The sequence below is a fragment of the Coregonus lavaretus genome (genome assembly GCF_964263955.1).
Source record: "Coregonus lavaretus genome assembly, chromosome: 38".
Taxonomy (NCBI): domain Eukaryota; kingdom Metazoa; phylum Chordata; class Actinopteri; order Salmoniformes; family Salmonidae; genus Coregonus; species Coregonus lavaretus.
In genome coordinates, this window is record NC_140025.1 from 21411561 (window position 1) to 21437140 (window position 25580).

The 25580-nt window shown below is 44.2% G+C and overlaps 2 protein-coding genes across 4 annotated transcripts in view; one reads left to right on the plus strand and one right to left on the minus strand.

Moving 5' to 3' along the window:
* Positions 1–6922: 6922 nt before the first annotated feature.
* Positions 6923–10776, minus strand: LOC311112553 (uncharacterized protein). Its single transcript, XM_084155692.1, has 4 exons — positions 9428–10776; positions 8536–8733; positions 8340–8448; positions 6923–8100 (listed from the first exon to the last, which is right to left on the minus strand). The coding sequence occupies exons 1-4, from the start codon at positions 9431–9433 to the stop codon at positions 7157–7159; spliced, it is 1257 nt and encodes a 418-aa protein (XP_084011818.1). The 5' UTR covers positions 9434–10776; the 3' UTR covers positions 6923–7156.
* LOC311112552 (centrobin-like) overlaps positions 9920–25580 on the plus strand; it is a 38541-nt gene continuing 22880 nt past the window's right edge. For 2 of the 3 annotated variants that reach the window (XM_084155689.1, XM_084155691.1), the window contains exons 1-12: positions 9920–10007; positions 10674–10941; positions 11277–11460; positions 11546–11633; positions 21439–21505; positions 21614–21743; positions 22019–22135; positions 22315–22431; positions 22658–22756; positions 22830–23054; positions 23340–23507; positions 23614–23720. In XM_084155689.1, coding sequence (XP_084011815.1) covers positions 10676–10941; positions 11277–11460; positions 11546–11633; positions 21439–21505; positions 21614–21743; positions 22019–22135; positions 22315–22431; positions 22658–22756; positions 22830–23054; positions 23340–23507; positions 23614–23720 — 1568 coding nt within the window. In that variant the 5' untranslated portion in view covers positions 9920–10007; positions 10674–10675. The remainder of the gene's footprint in view (positions 10008–10673; positions 10942–11276; positions 11461–11545; positions 11634–21438; positions 21506–21613; positions 21744–22018; positions 22136–22314; positions 22432–22657; positions 22757–22829; positions 23055–23339; positions 23508–23613; positions 23721–25580) is intronic. The other variant, XM_084155690.1, reaches the window with a different exon arrangement.

A 25580-nucleotide genomic window follows, 5' to 3' on the forward strand; every position in this document is an offset into this window, starting at 1 on the left:
CAGAAATACTCCGTTCTGTCATCTCAGCTTCTAGAGCAATACTAGTTTGTGGATGGTAACTCACTAAAACATTATTTTTGAACACGTTCATTGAAAAATGACAAAAATATGTATTTTGTGCTTCAAACACAAATATTGACCCCTGTTCTCTTCTTACATTGCTGTACTAGTTTCTTGTTGCGAATTCCTAACACATGTTTTTAACCATATTCATTCAAATCTGTTGTCTCCAAATTGCGTTAATTCCAAGTGCTCTGGTACTTGAATTGTGGAAATATTGTAAACTGTTTAAAACGTATTTCAAAGATGTAAAACACAAATACTCCGTCCTGTCATCTCAGCTTCTAGAGCAGTACTAGTTTTTGGTTGGTAACTCCCTAAAACATGATTTAGTCTATGTTCATTGAAAAAGGTTGTAATATCAAATAGTGCCTCCATCTGCGTTGTGTAAATTGTATTAAACATTATTTTAGACCATGTTCATGGAATCTGTTGTAACACACAAGTAGCGTATCTCAGCAACATTGCTCCTCTCATCATCTTTAGTTGCATTATGGAATAAGCCTGAAATATGAATTTTACCATATTCATTCAAATCTTTTGTTACAAATGGTCTCTTCTCTCATCATCTTTAGGTGCATTGTGGAAAAAGGCTAACACATTATTTTTGACCATGTTCACTGAAAAAGGACAAAAATATATATTTCGCTATTCGAACACAAATATTGACTCCTGATCTCTTCTTACGGTGCTGTACTAGTTTTTGTTGCGAATCCCTAAAACATGTTTTTGACCATATTCATTCAAATCTGTTGTCTCCAAATTTCGTTAATTCCAAGTGCTCTGGTACTTGAATTGTGGAAATATTGTAAACTGTTTAAAACATATTTCAAAGATGTAAAACAGAAATACTCCGTTCTGTCATCTCAGCTTCTAGAGCAATACTAGTTTGTGGATGGTAACTCACTAAAACATTATTTTTGAACACGTTCATTGAAAAATGACAAAAATATGTATTTTGTGCTTCAAACACAAATATTGACCCCTGTTCTCTTCTTACATTGCTGTACTAGTTTCTTGTTGCGAATTCCTAACACATGTTTTTAACCATATTCATTAAAATCTGTTGTCTCCAAATTGCGTTAATTCCAAGTGCTCTGGTACTTGAATTGTGGAAATATTGTAAACTGTTTAAAACGTATTTCAAAGATGTAAAACACAAATACTCCGTCCTGTCATCTCAGCTTCTAGAGCAGTACTAGTTTTTGGTTGGTAACTCCCTAAAACATGATTTAGTCTATGTTCATTGAAAAAGGTTGTAATATCAAATAGTGCCTCCATCTGCGTTGTGTAAATTGTATTAAACATTATTTTAGACCATGTTCATGGAATCTGTTGTAACACACAAGTAGCGTATCTCAGCAACATTGCTCCTCTCATCATCTTTAGTTGCATTATGGAATAAGCCTGAAATATGAATTTTACCATATTCATTCAAATCTTTTGTTACAAATGGTCTCTTCTCTCATCATCTTTAGGTGCATTGTGGAAAAAGGCTAACACATTATTTTTGACCATGTTCACTGAAAAAGGACAAAAATATATATTTCGCTATTCGAACACAAATATTGACTCCTGTTCTCTTCTTACGGTGCTGTACTAGTTTTTTTTGTTGCGAATCCCTAAAACATGTTTTTGACCATATTCATTCAAATCTGTTGTCTCCAAATTTCGTTAATTCCAAGTGCTCTGGTACTTGAATTGTGGAAATATTGTAAACTGTTTTAAACGTATTTCAAAGATGTAAAACACAAATACTCCGTCCTGTCATCTCAACTTCTAGCGCAGTACTAGTTCTATATCGTGGAGCTCCGCCCCATAGGGGAGCTCTGCTCCTATTGGTTTACCCACTGCCCTAAGGCAGCATCAGCCTGAGACAAAATTATGCACACACCTGCAGCCAATAGGAGTACAGGTGTCCCTATAAGAGGGGATGCCTCCCCTCAATCAGCCTCCCTTTATCTTCAGCGACTGGACTAGACTGAAGAAGCCAAGAAGAGACGAAGAGACGAAGAGACGAAGAGACGAAGAGAAGAAGAGAAGACTCAGGACGAAGAAAACACCGTCAATTTTCCAGTCATCGACGTCGTCCTAAAATGAGCACACCAGGAGATTTTCCACCCCCAAAAGCTCTTTTCAGAGCTCAATGCAGCTGCTCCTCCATGGCGGCCGGCGACTCCCACGACTTATGTTTTGTTTGTCTAGGGTCCCAGCATGCCAAAGAGGGCGTCTGCAGTCCCCTTAACTGCGCCTCCTGCGCCCTCCTTTCTACAAAGGAGAGGAAGCAGCGCTGGGCGTTTTTTAGGGAGGATATCCCCCTAGAGGATGTGTTGTCAATACTAGCCTCTGCTTCAGAGGCGTCGTCTGACGGCGCAGACTCAGGGGATGATAGGGACTATGAGGAAGAGGCTGACATTCCTATGGAACAGTCAGACCCCGTCCCTCATACATTCAAGCCCCCCTTTCCTTTGGTTAGCGAGAGGGCTTGTAGTTCCTATGGCGATGACGACACGGGCTCTGAGAAATCAGAAGCCCTGTCCTTCGCCGCAGCGTCTCTGAGGACGGACTTTCCGGGTCTCATTGAGAGAGCTGCCAGACGGCTCGAGATACCGCTGCCCCCTGTTCCCTCCGCACCGGAGGTTGATTTAATGGAGGGCGGCCCGTATTCCAGGCCAAGAAGAGCGGCAGAGCCACTGGCTCCTGCCATGCCTTCTTTGGCTAAATACGTAGAGGGCTCATGGGAGGCACCTTTAGCGGAGCGTTCGCCGGTTAAATCGTACCTCCCATTCACTAGAGTGGAGGGAAGGTTCCAGGGCCAAGTCAAGGGAATCCCCAGGTTAGAGAGCGCCATGGCGGCGTATCTCGTACCGGGTTCGAGTCCCTGGCCCTCTTCCAGAAAAGCCACATTGCCATCTCAGAAGGACCGTCTCACAGCACAGCTGTTAGAGAAGTCCTTCAATTTGGGAGCCAAGGCTGTAGCAGCAGCTAACAACATTGCGCTCTTGGCAGCCGCTCTGTCCCGTTTAACCACGGGTAAGACAGAGCTGGAGCCAGAGGAGGTGGAGGAGGCGTCCAGGATTTCTGGCGCCATCCTACACCTAACACAGGCATCGGCCGTCTGCTCGGGGAGGTCCATGGCCACCTCGGTGGTCGCGGAGCGACACCTCTGGTTGTCCCTGACAACCATGAAGGAAGCAGACAGGACGTCGCTTTTGAACGCCCCCCTCTCTGACGACGGGCTCTTTGGAGTCGCCGTCAAAGAGGCGACTGAGAGGTTTTCGAAGCTGGACGAAGAAAATAAGCAGTTCTACGTGCATTTTTAGTGCCCCCTTGTGTGCTATGCCGGGTAATACAGTAAATCCCAGTATGACAATATTAAATTCCGCCCAAGCCTATCAAAAAGCTAATTTTTTTTTCATGAATTTTTACAATATAGCCAATTTTGATGAGTGAAAATCGCCCAATTTTGCCTCCAGGACAAGACTCAATACAATAAACCTCAACCTGCGATTAAAACACATGGATTAGCAATCTTTCAAATTATTAGGACAGTAAACCTTAATTGTGTTCCAGTGGTTTATTAGATTACACGTGCTAGCAACTGCAGCTGGAGCCTCCCTCTTTTGCATGAGTGAAGTGAGTTCGGAAAAACTTAAAGTTAAATAGTTTTCACATACAACTGTATATTTCCGAACTCAGAATCAAATAGGCTTCCCAAAAATAACATGGTCGCTGTGATATAACGTTTATTTTTATTGGCGATTTTCTGCATTTATCAAAGTCCCATCAGTAGCCTGATTTCAGATATGTCCATGTAAACAAGATTATTAGGAAAATTGCTCTTCTTGCTCCAGTATGTAAACGTTTTAATCTAACTATTATATTAATCAGAGTATTATGCATGGAAAGTTACCCAGTGGATTTTTTATAGTATAAATGTTCCCCCCACCGCCACAAATATTTTCCGTTTTTGGGATATTTTTATTTTTCACCTGCACAGTAGGTAGCGGCACGCACATTTTAACGCCATTATACCAGAGAAGAAGAAGGAACCTACCGGTTTGTGGACCTAATAGGCCCTTTTCCGCCTTTCCGCCTTTCCGCCTTTCCGCGTAGCAGGTTAACTTCACTTCCGTTCGCCCGTAACCTGAGACTTCTCAACGAAAATACAACTGTTGACCACTAACTAGCAAGCTAGCTACTTGAAGAAATTCCAAAAGGTACGTTTAAGTTAAATTAGTAAAGTTAAGAGTAATAATGTTTACGTATATGCAATGGTTTGTAACTTGCTAACGTTATTGTTAATTCATAATTGTTCACTGCCTTAGTTACTTAAAAGTGGGCTAACGTTAGCTAACAACAACTTAGTACCAGATACCGATAACGTTAAAAGGTAGCGTTACATTGCTGCCTGGCTGTAATGTAACAAGTTTACTTAGCTAGCTATCTAACCCTTTGTTAGGCAGTTAGTTTATTCATGAATGTATAGTAACTCACCTATTCAAATACTGTTGTGCATGATAGCTAGATAAATATTGATTCCTGGTCAAAGCTGAATGTTAATTTAGCTGTTTCTTTTCTCCCGGTGTCTGTATCGCAACAGTATCCCATCCAACACCGAAGCATGGCACAATCTTCGAGAAGATGCTATTGCAGTGTACCATTTTGTTCAAACAACAAACAGAAATTCCCGTATCTGAGTTTTCACGATTTCCCTGTTGATGGAGAAATACGTGCCCGTTGGGTGAGGGCGATCAGGAGAGATGAGGGACCAAGTTTTAAGATTCTTCGTGGGAGCACCTTTGTTTGCAGTCAGCACTTTACCCCTGAGGATAGATACACATCGGCCAGTGGACGGATCCGTATTAAACAGGGATCAGTGCCGTCTAGATTCCACTGGAATGATTGGGGTAAGGATAGGTAGACAGCGTTAAACGTAATACTACTGTAATCCAATAATATATTACTTGTACAAAATGTTTAATAATTTAATCCTGATGCAATATAGCTGCTACATTTTGTCATTTTAGGGACTGAAAAGTGATTACCAAAATGTATCATGACAAGCATATGGTTAATTTCACACATATAGGAGGCTGCTCACAAGCTCGGGAGTCAGTTTACCAGCGAGCAAGAAAGCGTCTTGGTGTTGCTGTCCTGGATGATTCTGATCATGAGATGCCTGACAGCACAGAGGGTGCTTTGCCTGCAGTGACAAACGATCACGACTATGCCTGCCGTCCTTCTCCTGGTTAGTATTACAAATAAGAGTAACCATGTATCTGTTTGGCAAAAAAAGTAAAAGTATATGGCAGTTAAGTAAAAATACTATTTTATACTACGATTTGGAGTAACTGGTCTCTCTGTGAAAAGACTTGGCGTTTTAAACCTCATCCATCTTAGAAGCTTCTTCAGTTTTATTTATTGAAAATGGGATGGGATAGATGAGTAATAACTAACCTACCAACATGTATGCTTTTTCTTCCCCTTAAGGTAAACTGGACAGTGCTACTCAAAGAATTCGAGAGTTGGAGCTGCAAGTGTTGTCCCTAGAAATTGAGATCCAGCACCTGACAGTTAAGAAGCAGCATCCACTCCTTTTTAATTTTTGTGTCACAGATGAGGACTATCGCTACTACACACGATTCAGCTCAAAGGAGGTCTTCACTGTGTTTTGGGATTCTGTTTATCCCTCTGCTTCACGGCTTGTATACTGGTCTAAGGCACAGCAAACGGCACATGTGACACCTAGCCCTCACCGAAAACTTCCACTTATTGATGAACTATTTATGTTTCTGTGTCGTGTTGCAGCTGGGCTTCAGGAGAAAACCTTGTCTACCATCTTTGAGGTCAGCCTGTCCACAGTTAGCCGCATCATTTTAACATGGACTAGCTACCTTTACCAGGTTCTTGGCTCACTGCCGGTGTGGATGACAAGAGAGCAGGTGCAAGCCACAATGCCTGATAAGTTCAAGCTCTACTGCCCTCAGGTGAGAGTTATAGTAGACTGCACCGAGATCCGCTGTGAAACACCATCCTCCCTCTCACTACAGTCAGAAACCTTTTCGAGCTACAAAAATCACACCACCTTTAAAGGGCTGATTGGTGTAGCTCCATGTGGTGTTATCACATTTGTATCAAAGCTCTACACAGGCTCCATCTCCAACATGGAAATAACACGGAAATGTCAGATCTTGCATTTACTTCAGCCCGGAGATGAATTAATGGCGGACAAGGGTTTCCTGATCGAGAGGATGTTGTCAGAAGTGGGGGCAACACTCGTCATCCCTCCACTGAAAAAATCTCCTCAGCTCAGCAGGGAGGACACTCTTAAGACCCAGGCCATCGCCCGGCTGAGGATTTTAGTCGAGAGGGCCATACGGAGGGTGAAGGAGTACCATATCTGGGATGGGCTTGTTCCTCTTTCCACAGTGGGTTCAGTGAATCAGCTGTGGGCCATCTGCTGCCTCATGTCGAACTATCAGGGACCTCTTGACATTAAAGGAGACAAACCAGTCTGATGTTTTTGTCAACTGGAAGTTGTATATTTCCTGAGTAAGCTAGATGGGCTGTAAATAGAAGTACTTTTATATTACTGTATTGTATGTACAAAAAAATGTAAATATGAATTAACTTTGTTGGTAATTTAATTGATCTAATGTTATACTGTATGTTTTTGTTAAGGGTAATAACTTTTTCATAGCTATTAATGAACCTAATGTGATATATTGTAAAAATATCCAACTATTAACCATGTTATGTGCTTATGTGTCATGGCACTGATGGAACTATTAAATATATGTTTGCAAGCAACTGCTTCCAATCCTTTTTGATTTTGGTAAGAGCATTTACAACATCGCAATCCTTTTCAAAATTTGTATTTCAATACATAGATATACAGTATATAACACAATTAAGTTCATTTGCAGTTAAAGAAAAACATGTCGACATTTACATCACAATCCTTTTCAAAATGTGTGTTTCAGTACATAGGAGATATACAGTATATGACAAGTTAATTTGCAGTTAAAGAAAAAAATGTCAAAGGTTCACCTTCCACATTTACCTTAACACTATTTACACATAAAATTCTGCCTTATGTTTTATAACTTAAGAAGACATCCATGTAGATGTTATAATAGAAATGATCAAGCTTCTGTCGCATTGAGTGGATAATCTCCTCATCCCTAAAGATTCTCTCAACTGTGAAGTCAGTGCGGGTATCTGTAATGAAGTCACACCACTGAAGTCCGCTTAAGGCGAGTTGGCCTTGAACCTGATAGTAGTATTTGTGGCTCTTCTTAAGGCAGGCCTGGCCTTTAACTGTGATCAGGTGTTTAACTTGGGTAACATTTTCAACATCGCAACTCTTAACCTCAGCAAGACCAAATGGTGGTGCTTCTGTTGGGCAGAAGACTTTAGCATCCGGGCTGGCTGCAAGGTGAGGTGAATCAGGGTGGATGATGACCCCGCATTGTTTCAGAGAGACATCACAAAAATCAGAATATTGCCTCAGTATCTCAGGTTCCAGATCCAACCCTCTTCTCATAGCAGCTGTCTGAGGAGTTCCTCTCAGAATGCGGGTTGCCAAAGCCTTGGCAGACAACTCCCCACGAACATGGCATATTTCACGGAATCTGCTGGCTGTCAGTCGGGGTTTGCGTACCTGGCTCCACAGCTGGCATTCTGACTGCATTCTTGTTTCTGCTTCAATAGCAGCAGACATCTCCTCTGACACAATCAGGCTGTCCAAATGACATTGTTGTATGTAGTTGGGCTCAAAATCAATGGGAAATTTAAAGTTGTAACCTTCAATAGGCAACTGAGGAAACTCACTGGCACCAGGGTGTTTAATAATATCTCTACTTAATTCTAGAGGGCACTGGTAAGAAAGCACAGACCCAAATGGCACAGGGCCAAATTTAGAGTCCACCAAATTAAGGCCCTCAAGCCCGTGCAGCAATTTGCAAATCCCTGGTTGTGGACGGATGTCTTTCAGTTTCTCAGCACTGGCCATGACGTGAGGATCCGGAATAGGCCCTGGCATGAAAGTGAGATATGTCAAGTTTAGATTTCATTAAATGCCACCTTATCTTTTTCACTAAAAAAGACAACCACACTCATCCAGTCTCGTACATGCTTCTAATACAAATAAAAAAATATCCACTGAAAGTCTATATAAAAAGTAACAAATAATAATCACTTTTATGTTTGTATTATTTTAGAAATGCACTAAAGTCTTTGTGCTCTAGTACAGGCGGGGGCTCATTCAGACTCACCATCATAGGCTCGGTACAGTGTGCACTTCACACCAGCTCTGACACTTGTTTTTTTCTTAGCCGCTGGTTTACACACCGCCATATCATTGGTGGCCTCTGGTACAATTCCCTGTGATATAATAATGATGAACAATACATTGTCAAAAGTCAATACAAACTGCAAAGTTCTGCATCAGTGTAACAAATAATGTCTGACCTGTGTCCTAGGCCGGTGCCAGGTCTGCAGTGCGCTGGTGCATGACAGAGGCAATGGCACTGTCTTAAAGCCCATGGTAACATAGTGAGCACTTTGAAAAAGAAGTGCTACTATGTGATTACATAGTGCTTTCCCAGCAGAGCAGGAACATGACATGTGATTGAGTACCACAGGAACCTCTGCAGAGTCTAGTGTAACCTGTTCATAGAGACATAACAATTAGTGCTGTACTTACAAAACATTTTTTCTGCGTTTCATTATAAACTACTGTACACAATTTTCAAAACCCAATTTCTTTTTTTAATTAAGAAAAATTGGCTGTTCTGAAACCTTTGACAAGTAGTGCCAACACTTATCGAAAATTTGAACATTTTGAGTTATCACAGAATCTTTCCCAGTCTTTATTGCCGTCAACAACCCACATCGGTTTGTAAGAATTTCGTTGTGTATTAAGTTTAATGATACAAAATCAGAGCTCAGACTGAGAAACAAACTGATCCACAGTGGAACTTTGTGGAATCATTCTTATTAAATCTGCAACCGCAGCAAAACACAACAAAAAGAAAACTTATCTATCTTAACCTATCTTATCATAATGTTAGAGAACTGTTTATCTGAGAAACCTGAAGCCGATGAGCCTCCTCATTTTTCTTCATGGACCTGTAACATCGCCCTCTCACTGTCACCTCACCGTTAACTACACTTGAGACTGTTTCAATACAGTGATTGGGAGAAAGGGCGCAGCATTAGCCATTAATACATTACTGACTCTTATCTTACGGTCGATACAAACAGCAGTAATATTAAAAAGAGGCTGCAAAACAGAAACTCGTCAGCTCATAACCTTCGCTAGCATAGGGCTAATTTAAGCTAAATAAAGATAAACACGTACCTTCATAATCAAACAGGTAACCTTCAACGAAGAACTTGTAGCCTTTATCAAGCTTCGATCTTGAAGTAAGGGACCACTTGTCAGCAAGTCGTTCTACGTCGTTAAGTCGTATTGGTGGCAGATGTGAAAGGGACTGGGTGAACTCCATAATGATGTGCTACTAGCTAAGCGTTCCTAAGCGACACCGGATGTAAACATAGCCTGCATCGCGGCAGAACGGAAGTTGTCTGACGTCACGTGAAAAGGGCCTATACCGGACGTGGTGTAGCTTAAACAAGCGAAGTTGCCACTAGTTACCACAGCCAAGCGCGGTAAAAAAAAAAAAAAAAAAAAGTTTTTCAATCAAGCGCCGGGAGTTTTTTCGTTAGTTAGTACCAAAGAGTATCTATATACTGACTAGATGTTGATATAGCCTTCTGCTAACCTGGTCGTTAGCTAGCTAGTGTATTTAGCTAGAAGCTACCATTGAAGTCTTCAGTGAAGGATAGCTTGGTACAGTAACTAGCTAGCCACTAGTACCTTTTCGCGCCCGGGAGTTGTCCGAGGCCCGGGTACATACACAGCCACTCTCAACTAATAGGTAGGATGGGATTGTGTGTTATTATCGTTTGGAAAAGAAGCTAGCTAGGTAGCCTAACCAGAGTCATACTAAACTAATGACGCTTGTTAGTTAGCTGAGCTTGACCTCTAACGTTATGCATCACTATGATCTACAGGACGTTAACTTAATTTGAAAATGTTTAGCTAGTTAGCTATTTGCTAGCAATGTCTCACTCGTTGGTCTCCCATATAGCTAGCTATCACCATAGCAGTATACAGCCATTTCTCAGGATTAGTCACTTTCCTGTTGCTGGACTAGCTAACGACGTTGTCACAACAAACAAACAGCATCAACATTGCCTAGCTAACGTTAGTTGACTAACGTTACCTCTGTCTTATTTGCTCACTAAGTTAGCTAACGTTAATGTTTTGGTTAATTTTTTTGCTAGCTGAACATAAGTAGCTAGTTAACTAGCGAATTAGATAAGAACGTTTTTTTTAGACCAATCAAATGTACAGCAACAGTTAACGTCGTTAGTTAGCTTGCTAGCTAAGTAGCTGGAAAAGTTGTTGTTTGTAAACATAGGTAGCTAACATTAGCTAGGCATAAAAGGTTAGCTATGAACTGTAACTTGCTCATGTGATTGTACACAAACTCTGATTTAGTATTTTCTACACTGACTGACTGTGTGTTTACTCTGTTCAGGGATGGCATCAGTCAGGTGTGAAGAACTACAAAGTGACATAGAACCTTTGCATATATCAGCCCCCACCTCTCCTCCACCCGTTTCTCTCCTCACCGCTTCCCTTTCGAAACAAGCCCCTCCCTCCCCCTCTCTGATCTGCTCCTGGCCTTCCTCGCCCCGCTCCCTGTGGGATGAGTCTCGTGAGGTCACAGCCCGCCTCTACTCCTCGCTGCAACTCACCCGAGACCTCCAGGCCAAAGGTCAACCATCACCAGGCCACAGTCACAGGTAACCCAGGCCCTATCCAGAAACAACCCCTATGCTCCCAGAAACAACCTCACCCCCCTCTTGTCCAGAAATAAGACCAGGTGTTTAACATGCGAACAGACTGGCTGATGGACAGTGTCATGTGTGGTCGGTCCTCTGTAGCTCAATTGATAGAGCATGGCGCTTGTAACGCCAGGGTAGTGGGTTCGATCCCCGGGACCACCCATACGTAAAAATGTATGCGCACATGACTGTAAGTCGCTTTGGATAAAAGCGTCTGCTAAATGGCATATTATTATTATTAGAATAAATTTTTTTTTATGTCTCACTCTCTAACTATCTCTGCGTGTCTCCAGACAGGTGTCATTTCAGTTTTCTTCACAGCTGGGGGGGGAGGGAGGGGGTAAGGCTAGACCCCCCCTGAACCTCCACACCCCCTCCCCCGGGGGGAAACAGGAGGAGGGAGAGGAAGAGAGGGTGTTGGTAGAGGAGATGGGTGTTAATCTCCAGACCAGTGTGGACTACAGCAACAGACTGACTGTAACTAACCCCTTACATCCTACACGTGTTTGTTGTGTGTGTGCGACTTTGTGTGTGTGGTTTCATGTTGGTGTGTTGGTTGCAGAATGGCAGGAGACATATCCAGGACATGGAGAACGTCAGAGCTCACCTCCAAACCATGCTGAGAAGCACACCTACATTGGAGGCAGATGGTGAGACACTAGAGACTCCCTGTATCCCAAATCAACCCGAGCCCTTACCCCCATAGGCACAGATCTTAGAGGAATGGATGGATGTCCACAATATGGCAAAAAAATCCACCTGACCTGTCAGAGGTCAAGATGGAGGTGAAACTAGGGTTGGGCAATATTATGATAGTATTGTCTATTGACGATGATTGACAGCAATTGTCGATGGTGACGACATTATGATGTGACAGACGATGGTTTAGCGTATTTGAACTTGACTGGTGCCCCGCAGTAAAAAAGTATTGCAGGACAAGTGACATTCTAATTTGCCTATTCCTATTTGTTATAGCCTATTTCAATAAAACATTTAAAAAGCCTACAGAACGCAAGAGAGGAATGTAGGCCAGACAAAGCAGAGAATTACACCAAAGCAGCGCAAAATATTGTTTCTCTCGCTCCCTCTCTCTGTCGGATAAATGGGCATAATGGACACTCCTTAACTATCTTGTCTAGCTGTTTTAAAAAAACAGCCTATATTTCCTTCTCTCTCCATTTGATAGGCTATGATTATGGCTGAAGGCTATATGCTTATGCATGGATTTCTCCCGATCAAACAATGAATGTAACGCAGTTCCATCTCAAAAGTTATTTGAATAGCCAAAAAATGTAAGGTAGCCAGAGGACTAATAATGAGATAACAAACAATATCAATAGCCTATAGAAACATTTAATGACAAGTTTAATGACGTTTAAGCTTATTAAGAAAGAAATCCATGCGGGCCGGGAAAACCCCTACATGCGAGGTTGAAAACCAAATGGCCAATAACCTAAGGGTGTCCGCGGGTCCTTAACTTAAAGTCTTAAATCCATTTATATTGTGCTGCTGCTTAATTGTTGCCACTGCGGCAAAAAAAGGGGGGAAAATCAATATATAAAAAAATACTAGAGACACACTTTCAAGATGCCTCTGTGTGTGCACTACGTGTGCCAGTGCGAGTCGGGCCATTGCCAGAGGAGAGCGCAAGGTAGCCTAAACAATTAGGATAGACAACAACACTAGTCATTTCCGGGCGAGAATATCTGCTAGCATTATGCTTGACTGCTGCATCTCCCTGGTACTTGTTTAGCAGCAGTGTTTACTCGTTAACTTTGATTTGTTAGTTATTCGTCCATTTTTCGTGTAAGTATTTTTTGGGGGTCTGTGAAGTAGGCCTACCATAGTTTTGTGACTTTTACAACCTTGGCTTATTAGTGCAAGCTAGCTTGCTAGTTGACTGTTAACCTACCTCGGAGTCTGGACTGCGCTGCTGTGATCACCTCCACCTGCCTGGATTCTTCCTCTGATCGCAGGCCTCCTGGTTGCCTAACCCACCTTTTGGATTATTGCCTAGGGAATGTATCTATTTTGGATGTCCCTCGCCATACCTCCCTCTAGAATACCTATTGAATTACCCTCTTTGACTCTCCTGCGGCCCGGTGTAGCTCCTGCTGCCCGCTGCTTTTTCACCGGCTAGCTATAGGGCTCCCCTGAAGCGCTTCTCTACCTGGTTCTCGCTCTGGTAACCCAGCCTCCACTTTTTTTGCAACCAAATACTACTGGTATCAAGGAATTCAAAATGCAAGAAGATATTTAACACTTAGATGGAGAGTTGATACAATATGTATTTAATAGATACGGTATCGGGTTCATATAACAAACGTCACATGCGTTGCCTATTGTCATCCGAACTCCTGAACAAAGAAAACCTTTCCGTTTATATAGCCCTTCACATATTTTCTTCAACAACTTCTGGTATCCATCAGTGGGCACTCCCCACTCTGATGGTATCACCTTGTACCCAAGTCAGGGTATTCCATCTTTCATTTATTTTATTTTCTATTTCACCTTTATTTAACCAGGTAAGCCAGTTGAGAACAAGTTCTCATTTACAACTGCGACCTGGCCAAGATAAAGCAAAGCAGTGCGATTAAAAACAACAACACAGAGTTACATATGGGGTAAAAAAAATCAAAGTCCATAAATACAACAGAAAAAAAAAATATATATATAGTGTGTGCAAATGTAGCAAGTTATGGAGGTAAGGCAATAAATAGGCTATAGTGCAAAAATAATTACAATTAGGATTAACACTGGAATGATAGATGAGCAAAATAAATAACAATATAGGAATGAGGTAGTTGGGTGGGCTAATTTCAGATGGGCTGTGTACAGGTGCAGTGATCGGTAAGGTGCTCTGACAACTGATGCTTAAAGTTAGTGAGGGAGATAAGAGTCTACAGCTTCAAAGATTTTTGCAATTCGGCCAAAGGAGGTTTTGGCTTTGGGGATGACCAGTGAGATATACCTGCTGGAGCGCAGACTACGGGTGGGTGCTGCTATGGTGACCAATGAGCTAAGATAAGGCGGGGATTTGCCTAGCAGTGATTTATAGATGGCCTGGAGCCAGTGGGTTTGACGATGAACATGTAGTGAGGACCAGCCAACAAGAGCATACAGGTCACAGTGGTGGGTAGTGTATGGGGCTTTGGAGACAAAACGGATGGCACTGTGATAGACTACATCCAATTTGCTGAGTTGAGTGTTGGAGGCTATTTTGTCAAGGATCGGTAGGATAGTCAGTTTTACGAGGGCATGTTTGGCAGCATGAGTGAAGGAGGCTTTGTTGCGAAATAGGAAGCCGATTCTAGATTTAACTTTGGATTGGAGATTCTTAATGTGAGTCTGGAAGGAGAGTTTACAGTTTAACCAGACACCTAGGTATTTGTAGTTGTCCACATACTCTAGGTCAGACCCGTCGAGAGTAGTGATTCTAGTCGGGTGGGCGGGTGCCAGCAGCGTTCGATTGAAGAGCATGCATTTAGTTTTACTAGTGTTTACAGTAAGGGAAAAAAAGTATTTGATCCCCTGCTGAATTTGTACGTTTGCCCACTGACAAAGACATGATCAGTCTTTAATTTTAATAGTAGGTTTATTGGAACAGTGAGAGACAGAATAACAACAAAAAAATCCATAAAAACGCATGTCAAAAATGTTATAAATTGATTTGCATTTTAATGAGGGAAATAAGTATTTGACCCCTCTGCAAAACATGACTTAGAACTTGGTGGCAAAACCCTTGTTGGCAATCAGAGGTCAGACGTTTCTTGTAGTTGGCCACCAGGTTTGCACACATCTCAGGAGGGATTTTGTTCCACTCCTCTTTGCAGATCTTCTCCAAGTCATTAAGGTTTCGAGGCTGACGTTTGGCAACTCGAACCTTCAGCTCCCTCCACAGATTTCCTATGGGATTAAGGTCTGGAGACTGGCTAGGCCACTCCAGGACCTTAATGTTCATCTTCTTGAGCCACTCCTTTGTTGCCTTGGCCGTGTGTTTCGGGTCATTGTCATGCTGGAATACCCATCCACAACCCATTTTCAATGCCCTGGCTGAGGGAAGGAGGTTCTCACCCAAGATTTGACGGTACATGGCCCCGCCCATCGTCCCTTCGATGCGGTGAAGTTGTCCTGTCCCCTTAGCAGAAAAACACCCCCAAAGCATAATATTTCCACCTCCATGTTTGACGGTGAGGATGGTGTTCTTGGGGTCATAGGCAGCATTCCTCCTCCTCCAAGCACGGCAAGTTGAGTTGATGCCAAAGAGCTTGATTTTGGTCTCATCTGACCACAACACTTCATCACCCAGTTCTCCTCTGAATCATTCAGATGTTCATTGGCAAACTTCAGACGGCCCTGTATATGTGCTTTCTTGAGCAGGGGGACCTTGCGGGCGCTGCAGGATTTCAGTCCTTCACGGCGTAGTGTGTTACCAATTTTTTTCTTGGTGACTATGGTCCCAGCTGCCTTAAGATCATTGACAAGATCCTCCCGTGTAGTTCTAGGCTGATTCCTCACCGTTCTCATGATCATTGCAACTCCACGAGGAGAGTTCTTGCATGGAGCCCCAGGCCAAGGGAGATTGACAGTTATTTTGTGTTTCTTCCATTTGCGAATAATCGCACCAACTGTTGTCACCTTCTCACCAAGCTGCTTGGCGATGGTCTTGTAGCCCATTCCAGCCTTGTGTAGGTCTACAATCTTGTCCCTGGCATCCTTGGAGAGCTCTTTGTTCTTGGCCATGGTGGAGAGTTTGGAATCTGATTGATTGATTGATTGCTTCCTTCTACCCCCCCCCCCACACACACACACAGCGGAGTCGCTCACCCCCTTCCGGAGACATTTGAAACCCCACCTCTTTAAGGAATACCTGGGATAGGATAAAGTAATCCTTCTACCCCCCCCCACCCCCCCCCACACACACAGCGGAGTCGCTCACCACCTTCCGGAGACATCTGAAACCCCACCTCTTTAAGGAATACCTGGGATAGGATAAAGTAATCCTTCTACCCCCCCCCCCACCCCACAGCGGAGTCACTCACCACCTTCCGGAGACATTTGAAACCCCACCTCTTTAAGGAATACCTGGGATAGGATAAAGTAATCCTTCTACCCCCTCCCCACCCCCCCCCCACACACACAGCGGAGTCGCTCACCACCTTCCGGAGACATTTGAAACCCCACCTCTTTAAGGAATACCTGGGATAGGATAAAGTAATCCTTCTACCCCCCCCCCCCCCACCCCCCCCCACCCCCCACCCACCCCACAGCGGAGTCACTCACCACCTTCCGGAGACATTCGAAACCCCACCTCTTTAAGGAATACCTGGGATAGGACAAAGTAATCCTTCTAACCCCCCCCTCCCAAATTGTAAAGTGGTTATCCCACTGGCTATAGGGTAAACGCACCAATTTGTGAGTCGCTCTGGCTAAGAGCGTCTGCTAAATGACGTTAATGTGCCCTTGAGCAAGGCACTTAACCCCAATTGCTCCTGTAAGTCGCTCTGGATAAGAGCGTCTGCTAAATGACTAAAATGTAAATGTAAAATGTTCTGTGGACAGGTGTCTTTTATACAGGTAACAAACTGAGATTAGGAGCACTCCCTTTAAGAGTGTGCTCCTAATCTCAGCTCGTTACCTGTATAAAAGACACCTGGGAGCCAGAAATCTTACTGATTGAGAGGGGGTCAAATACTTATTTCCCTCATTAAAATGCAAATCAATTTATAACATTTTTGACATGCGTTTTTCTGGATTTTTTTGTTGTTATTCTGTCTCTCACTGTTAAAATAAACCTACCATTTAAAATAATAGACTGATCATTTCTTTGTCAGTGGGCAAACGTACAAAATCAGCAGGGGATCAAATACTTTTTTACCTCACTGTAAGAGCAGTTGGAGGCTACTGAAGGAGTGTTGTATGGCATTGAAGCAGTGTTGTATGGCATTGAAGCTTGTTTGGAGGTTTGTTAACACAGTGTCCAATGAAGGGCCAGATGTTTACAAAATGGTGTCGTCTGCGTAGAGGTGGCTCACTCGACATATTGGAATCCTTGTCATTCAGACTCTGTGGCACCAGGAGTGACCTATCTATCAGATTTAACTTTGTTCCTACAATACTGTGAAAAGACGTCGTATCAACTACTCCCCCCTTGATCTTCGCCGCATGAATAATAACTATCGGCTCTCCTATGATGTCCTTGTTCCTGCCCGCTCATCGGGCATCCTACGTAGACGCGGCTAACTGCATCGTGGCTCACGTCACAACTGGCCTGTCAACTATTCTACTGGTAGCAACATTAACTCTCTGGTCTCACTCACGCCCTACTTCCAATCCATCATCTTGTACAGTAAACCATGACTGCCTACGTCCCCTTCAACCTACTGTACCACTATCCATAAACTCACCTCTCTCACAATACTAACTTTGCTCGCCTCAACACTCAATCAATGAACAACAAAGGCCCCTTGCTCCATGAACTAATATCTGACAACAAGCTAGACTTCCTCCTCCTAACTGAAACTTGGCAATAACACAGTGATTTATTTTCTCTTAACCAAGCTACTAACCAAGCTACTCCTGCTGGTAACTCAAAACTTGCCTCTTTCATTGCTGATCTGGACTTTTTCAATATTACCCAACGTCAATTTTCCCACTCACATCAAGGGACACATACTTGATCTCATCTGCTCTGTTGGCCTCAACCTAACTCATATTTCTCTCTCCCTGTTCCCACTATCTTACCACAATATACTTAATTTCTCTCTTCCCTCATACTCACCTCACAACACTGACAAATGCCTTCTCTCCTTCTGCAACATCAAAGCTGTTGACCCCCTCCAACTCTGATGCCAATTGCTCTGCCCTGCCCCTTGACCACACCCCCAACACACCTGATGAACTAGCTGCCCAATTCAAACACTACTCTATCTGCCTCCCTCAACTCTCTGGCCCCCTCCAAACTAAACCGGTTTCCTTCTCCTCCCCCTGGTTTACCCCTGAGCTCCGCGCCCTGAAGCAAGCTGGCCGCCGACTAGAGCGCCTGAACTGGAAGTCTGGGCTCACTGCCCACGCTGAGGCCTACAAACTACACCTCTCCACCTACAGATGCCCTCAGTGCTGCCAGGTCCGCCTACTTCTCCGACATCATTTAATAACAACTCCCAGACTCTGTTCTCCACTGTCAGCAAACCACTTCAGCCCTGTGATGACACCTTCTCTACTCCCTCCACTGAACTCTGCAAATCCTTCCTTCAGATTTTCAAGGACAAGATCACCCAAATAAACTCATCACTGACTGATCAATCTCCCTCAGCCGCACCTGCCCCTGTTAACCTCCCAACTGTCACCCCTGAAACCCGTCTCTCCGAATTCGCCCCCCATTGACTTTCCCTATAGCTCAAAACTCATCATGTCATCCAAGACTACAACTTGCTCACAGGATCTTCTCTCCACTGCTCTCATCAAAGTCTGCTTGCTGTCCATATATCGTACACATCTTCAACTGCTCCCTTGCCCACGGAACTGTTGATGTGGCAAATGAAAAATCCTCATCACTGTCCCCTCCAACTACAAAACAGCTGCAATCACCCCCGTCTTAAAAATGCCAGTACTAGACACTACTTTCCTCAATAACGTCTGCCCCATTTCCAACCCCGCCTGCCTTGCATGAACTGTTGTCTCCTAATTACAAACCCACCTGCTAATCAACAACCTATTCTAGCCCTTCCAGTCTGGTTTCCGCCCCCTCCACAGTACTGAAACTGCAATCCTCAAAGTTGTCAATGCCCTGCTGATGCTGGTGCCCTCAAAATCCTGATTCTCCTCGACCTAAGTGCTGCTTTTGACACAGTGAGCTATCAGATCCTCCTCACCTGGCTTGAGGGTCTGGGTGTTGAGGGCACCGCACTCTCCTGGCTACAATAATACCTCACAAACCGGACCCACTACATCTCCCTCAATGGCCACACCTCAGATTCAGCTGCAGGGTGTCCCCCAGGGCTCTGTGCTGGGACCCTTACTCTTCATCTACATACTCCCCCTTGGTCAGATCCTCCGTCACTTCAACCTTGACTTCCACTGCTATGCCGATGACACCCAGATCTACCTCGACACCAAATCCCTCCTCAACCCACCTCTGTCCCACATTGAATCCTGACTCTCTGCAATATAAACATGAATTCAACAAAACTTCCTCAAGCTCAACAGTGATAAAACAGAACTACTCCCCATAGGCACCAAATGTACCCTCACCAAAGCTGGCAACCTCACCATTGATGACACCACTGTCTCTCCCTCCCTCCCCCCACACACGCAACCTTGGCGTCATCCTGGACTCCACCCTCTCCTTTGACCACCACATAAGACGGACTGTCAAATCCTCATCCACCTCTGCAACATTGCCAAAGTCCTCCCCCTCCCGTCCTGCCGCTGAAACCCTCATACATGCATTCATCTCCTCCCGTCTTGACTATTGCAACTCACTACTCCCCGGCATCAACTCAAACTCCTTAACGATTACAAGCATACCAATAACATGATGCAGCCGCCACTATGCTTGAAAATATGGAGAGTGGTACTCTAATGTGTTGTATTGGATTTGTCCCAAACATAACACTTTGTGTTCAGGACAAAAAGTTAATTGCTTTGGCAATTATTTTTTCAGTATTACTTTAGTGCCTTGTTGCAAACAGGATGCATGTTTTGGAAAAAATATATATCTGTACAGGCTTCCTTCTTTTCACTGTCATTTACATTTTACATTTACTAATTAGGTTAGTATTGTGGCATAACTACAATGTTGTTGATCCATCCTCAGTTTTCTCCTGTCACAGCCATTAAACTGTTTTAAAGTCACCATTGGTCTCATGGTGAAATCCCTGAGCGGTCTCCTTCCTCTCCGGCAACTGAGTAAGGAAGACGCCTTTATCGTTGTTGTGACAGTGTCTATTGATACACCATCCAAAGTGTAATTAATAACTTCACCATGCTCAAAGGGATAATCAGTGTCTGCGTTTTTCCTTTTTACCCATCTACCAATAGGTGCCCTTTGCGAGGCATTGGGAAACCTCCCTGTTCTTTGTAGTTGAATCTGTGTTTGAAATTCACTGCTCGACTGAGGGACCTTACAGATGAGGGACCTTACAAAAATCATGTTAAACACTATTATTGCACACACAGTGAGTCCATGCAACTTATGTGACACTTTAAGAACATTTTTACTCCTGAACTTATATAGGCTTGGCATAATAAAGGAGTTGAATACTTATTTATTCAAGACATTTCAGCTTTTCATTTTTAATTAATTAGTACTTTTTTTGAAAAACATTCCACTTTGGCCTACACACAATACCCCATAAGGTCAACGGCAAAAACATCTCAATCCATTTTAAAGTCAAGCTGTAACACAGCAAAATGTGGAAAAATAATACTTTCTGAAGGCAGTGTAGCGAGTTCCCACTTATTCAGATGGTAAATTATGTAGCATATATGCATAGCCTAGGCCAATATAGAAAATAAAAACATGCAGGCAAATGAATCTCTAAAGAGCCCAAAAATATATCTTATTATTCTGGATCCTATTTTGACATATTGCAAATCAAAATATCCGTCATGCCTTCCTTGAAAATGTTAGATTAAAAAAGCCAACTTCTTACATGTCTTGGAAAAAGTCATTCTAGAGCTCTCCTGCTTAGCTACTTGATATCTGATTACCTGAATGAGTTGACCACATGTTTTATACAGTAACAGTGCTGTATATTTGACTTTAAGGCATTTTTTCACAGTGGTAGTATCATTATGGTATTAACATTCTACTAAGCTGATATTGGTATCAAAAGCAACATTCTGACCATATAGTTTGTGACCTAGTAAATGATTCACCCATATATTATTATCCAGTTCTGACGACTGTAGACTGCTTCTATCCAGCCCATGATGTAGGCCTATAACCTTGCTCATTACGGTAAGACAGCCTGTTCCTTATCAGACAGTCACTGCTCCATCATGTGCGCACCACACATACAAATCTGTTCTGCTCCTCCACAAGAAAGGAATATTAGAAAATATTTGCCATTGCCTGCACTTAGCCTCTGCTCAGGCTTTCAACAACATTATCTTTTGTCATGATTTGTCCAGTTGCATTTGATTTCGCGCTATAGCACAACTATTGTTTTAGTTGGGGGAGGGTGATAGCATTGTATATAACAATGTTTTATGGGTATATAATCACGATAGGACAAAGGTTGACATCGCCCAACCGTAGGTGGAACCACCACCATATTGCTTACACCTCTTAGATCTGTGCCTAGGGGGTAGGGGCTGATTATTTGGGATTCAGGGAATGGGTGACACACACACACACACACACACTGAAGAGAAAGCACACCGACACACCATTCTCTCTCTCACACACACTGACTTTGCCAATATTTTATTCCCTGTATTGTCCTGCAGAAGGCAGCAGTGTTACAGGAAGTCCCAACCAGTCATTTAACAGTGACAGCACCTCACAGCTACTCAGGTAACACTACACACCTTCTCGTTTTTGTATTCTCTGTTATGGCTATGTTGTCAGTATGTATTTGACAATATGTAAAACAAACTGCACTTTTCTTATTCTCTTCTCCAGTGGTGGGGTAGGAGGTATAGAGGAGTTGTTCCCGCGGTATTCTTCTCGTCTGCGTTCTGACGGTGTCTTCTCCTCCCCGGAAACCACTGTCCTGAGGGAGAGCCTAGACAGGGAGAGGACCAGCCGCAAGGTACACCCACACGCGCACACTGGTCCTGGTATGACCTTCTAACTCCTGAGGATCAGCCCTGCTTTAGCCTGCTCTAGCCTGGTCTTAGTGCTGGCCAGTGTCTAACCCCTCTCTCTGTAGCAGTATGAGGGGCAGATGTGTGTGTGAGGGGCAGATGCTGCCTTGTGTGTAACTGTGTGTCTATAGCAGTGTGTGGTGCAGGTGTGTGTGTCTGTAGTAGGGTTGTCATGGTACCACTATCACAATACTGGTATCGTGACAAGCCTAGTCTGTAGCAGTGTGAGGGGCAGGTGCTGGTGTTGCAGAGTAAGGCTCTGGAGCTGCAGCAACGGTTGGCTCTCGCTATGTCAGCTGACCGGAAGAAGGACATCATGATCGAGCAGCTGGATAAGGTGTGGACACACCTTACACTCATACACACTCTTGCTCTCTCACTTCGCTAGCTCTCTTTCTCTCATACACGCAAATCTTCTGGATGGGTGTTATCTATATGGTGAAAATATCAGAGGCCAAGGTGGAGCTTTGTGTCTATCTGTCTGTCTGTGTCTGTCTGTCTGTGTCTGTCTATCAGACCCTGGCTAAGGTGGTTGAAGGCTGGAGGAAACATGAGCAGGAGAAGAGTGAGGGAGTGAAGAGACTACAGCAGGAGAAGGAGCTGGCGGAGAGACGACATACACAGCAGCAAGAGGTAGCACAAACACAGTATTTATGTGCCTACACAGATTTACAATTTTGCTGCCTTGAATCCATAGCTCTGTTTGAATTTGACAGTGGTTACATTTCCACACCACCATCCCACATCTTTATGCCAAACCAAGTGGCGGGACTGACATTGGCTGTTGTTGTCATCATATATACACAGGACTCACAGATTTCACTGTGTGTGTGTGTGTGCGTGCATGTGTGTTTTCCAGAGCCTTGCTCAATTAGAGCAGTCTCTGGCTCAGGTTGCTGAGGCGCTGGAGCAAGAAAAGAAACACTCTGATGAACTACAGAGAACCAACAGACAGCTGGTGAGTAACACACACACAGTCACATTCTCTCGCACTATCATTTACACACATCTGACTGTGTGTGTGTGTGTAGGAGCTGCGGCTGGTGGAGTTGGAAGGGTCTCTGTGTGACTGTAGGCGTGAGTGTGAGCGCGTGTGTGTGGAGCGTAACAAGGTGTGTGTGGAGCGAGACGGGCTGCATCTACAGGCCCAGGAAGCCCAGGCTGCTCTGACCTGCCTCCAGGAGCAAACAGCCAATGAGAGAAGATCGCTGGAGGACCAGACAGTCCAGCTAGCCAATCAACTGCAAGAGGAGAGGGTGGGTTTGTCTCTCTTGTCCAACATTTTGGAATGTTCATTTAAATCATTCAACTGAAATTGTTACTAAGTAACATCTTTGCCGCAAACGGAAGCCTTGTTGAAAGCTCCTCTGGTCTCTTATTTAGCAACTAACAGCAGTCTCTAACTAGCATTTCTGTGTATGAAGCGTACCTAATGGAATCAGATGTCGTTTAAGTAACTCAAAGCATCCTGAATTGGAGTTAATTCCAAAATTCTGACTTGACCCCATCCTGTGTGTGTGCGTGCATGCGTTTGTGTGTAGGAGTGCAAGCAGCAAGAGGAGCAGCATTTGGTGGAGGTAAGACAGGAGTTGGAGGAGGTGAGAGGAGAGTTGGCCAAAGTGAGGGGGAGACTGCTACAGCTGGAGGAGGAGGAAGTAGACTCGCGGAGAGAGAGGGACACGGAGCGCATGGACTGGGCTCTGGAACAGGTACATGTCTGTTTGTGTGTCTGTGTGTTTACAAGATCTTATGACTGTCTGGAGGTTTGTTTACAAAATTGTGTGTGTGTGTGTGTGTGTGTGTGTGTGTGTGTAGGCCCGGTTTGAAGCCCAGCGTTCTCAGTTGGAAGTAAAGCTGAAACAGGAGACTGAGAGACTGTCAGCTTTACAGCAGGAACACATTGCCCTGAAAGAACAGCAGAGGTACACACACACACACACACACACACACACATACAAACGCCACTAGGGGGCGATAAAGTTCTAGACCACTGTTATTCTACCCACAAGCAACCATACAAGGCCCTCCCTCGTCCGCCATTCGGCAAATCAGATCATGACTCCGTACTCCTGCTTCCTGTTTACAAGCAGAAACTCAAACAGGAAGTATCCATGACTCGCTCCGTTGAGAAATGGTCACCAGAATCAGAAATATGCTACAGGACTGCTTTGCTAACGCTGATTGGAATATGTTTAGAGACTCCGCCGATAACATTGACGAGCTAACCACCTCTGTTACAGGCTTCATTAGGAAATGCATCGGTGACGTTGTCCCCACGGTGAGAGTTCGCTGCTTCCCCAATCAAAAGCAGAGGGATTAACACCAAGTTTGGCGCTGAACTAAAGGACAGGGCTAATGCACACAGAGCTATCGTAGACAACCCAAAGGCTACGGCCATGGACAGGAATAAGTACAAGAAGTCCCGCTATGACCTCCGCAGAGTCATCAAACAAGCAGGACAATATAGGAATAAGGTGGAATCATATTACACAGGCCCTGTCGCATGTGGCAGGGGCTACAGTCCATTACGGATTACAAAGGAAGACCCAACCGTGATCTGCCCAACGATGCCTCTCTACCAAACGAACTCAATGCAATTTATACACATGCTTTGACAACAACAACTTTGTGTCGGGTGTGAGGGCCTTCACCGACCCAGAGGATTGGGTGATCTCGCTCTCCGAGGTCGACATGAGAAAGATCTTCAATCAGGTCAACACCCGCAATGCCGTGGGGCCCGACGGTATTCCAGGGCATGTTCTCAGACAGTTGGCAGGTATATTCACGGTCATTCTCAACCTCTCCTTGTCCCAGTCTGAAATCCCCACATGTTTTAAGATGACCACCATCATTCCTGTCCCCAAGAACTCTAAGGCTTCATGCAACACTCACTTCTGTAATCATGAAGTGCTTTGAGAAGCTGGTTATAGCACACATTAACTCCACCATCCCAGACACCCTAGACCCACTCCAATTTGCATACCGCTTCAACAGATCCATAGATGATGGAATCTCAATTGCTCTCCACACTGCCCTCACCCACCTAGATAAGTGGAATACCTATGTGAGAATGCTGTTCATTGACTACAGCTCAGGGTTCAACACCATTGTCCCCTCCAAGCTTGTCACCAAGCGTAGGACTCTGGGTCCGAACACCTCCCTCTGCAACTGGATTCTGGACTTCCTGACGGGCCGACCTCAGGTGGTGAGGGAAGGCAACATCAACTCCGCCATGCTAACCCTCAACACAGGGGCCCCACAGGGGTGTGTGCTTAGTTCCCTCCTGTACTCCCTGTTCACCCATGATTGCGTGGCCACGCACGACTCCAACACCATCATCAACTTTGCTGACGACACAACGGTGGTAGGCCTAATCACCGGCGACGATGAGTCAGCCTACAGGGAGGAGGTCAGTGACCTGGCAGTGTGGCGCCAGACAGAGCATATGAGTGGAGCGGGAGCGAGCGTGGAGCGTGAGCGGACGGATTTTGACAGAGCGCAGAGCGGCATTTTTAAAAGGACGGAGCGTCGCTCTATGTCCCGCTCCAATTTCGCTCGCTCACACCACGAGTCTGAAGCATGCTCAAGCCTGACCCAGAATCCATCTGTTTAATTTAATTTGTGTCGTCCATGAATTTGTATTTTATAGAGCGAGAGGAGCAGCAGCAGCAACAAGAGAAAAGGGTTGAGGAATTCAAAAGTTTATTCACTGCACGTAAAGGCCCAACCATAACAAGGGAGAGAAAAAGAGAGCTGGATGTAGCATTTTTTAAAATGATTTT

Coding starts and splice junctions, on each gene's coding strand:
- LOC311112553 (XM_084155692.1), bottom strand. Junction 8,449..8,535: donor GGCACCGGCCTAGGACACAG/GTCAGACATTAT, acceptor ATTATATCACAG/GGAATTGTACCAGAGGCCAC. Junction 8,101..8,339: donor ACTGTACCGAGCCTATGATG/GTGAGTCTGAAT, acceptor CTTTCATGCCAG/GGCCTATTCCGGATCCTCAC.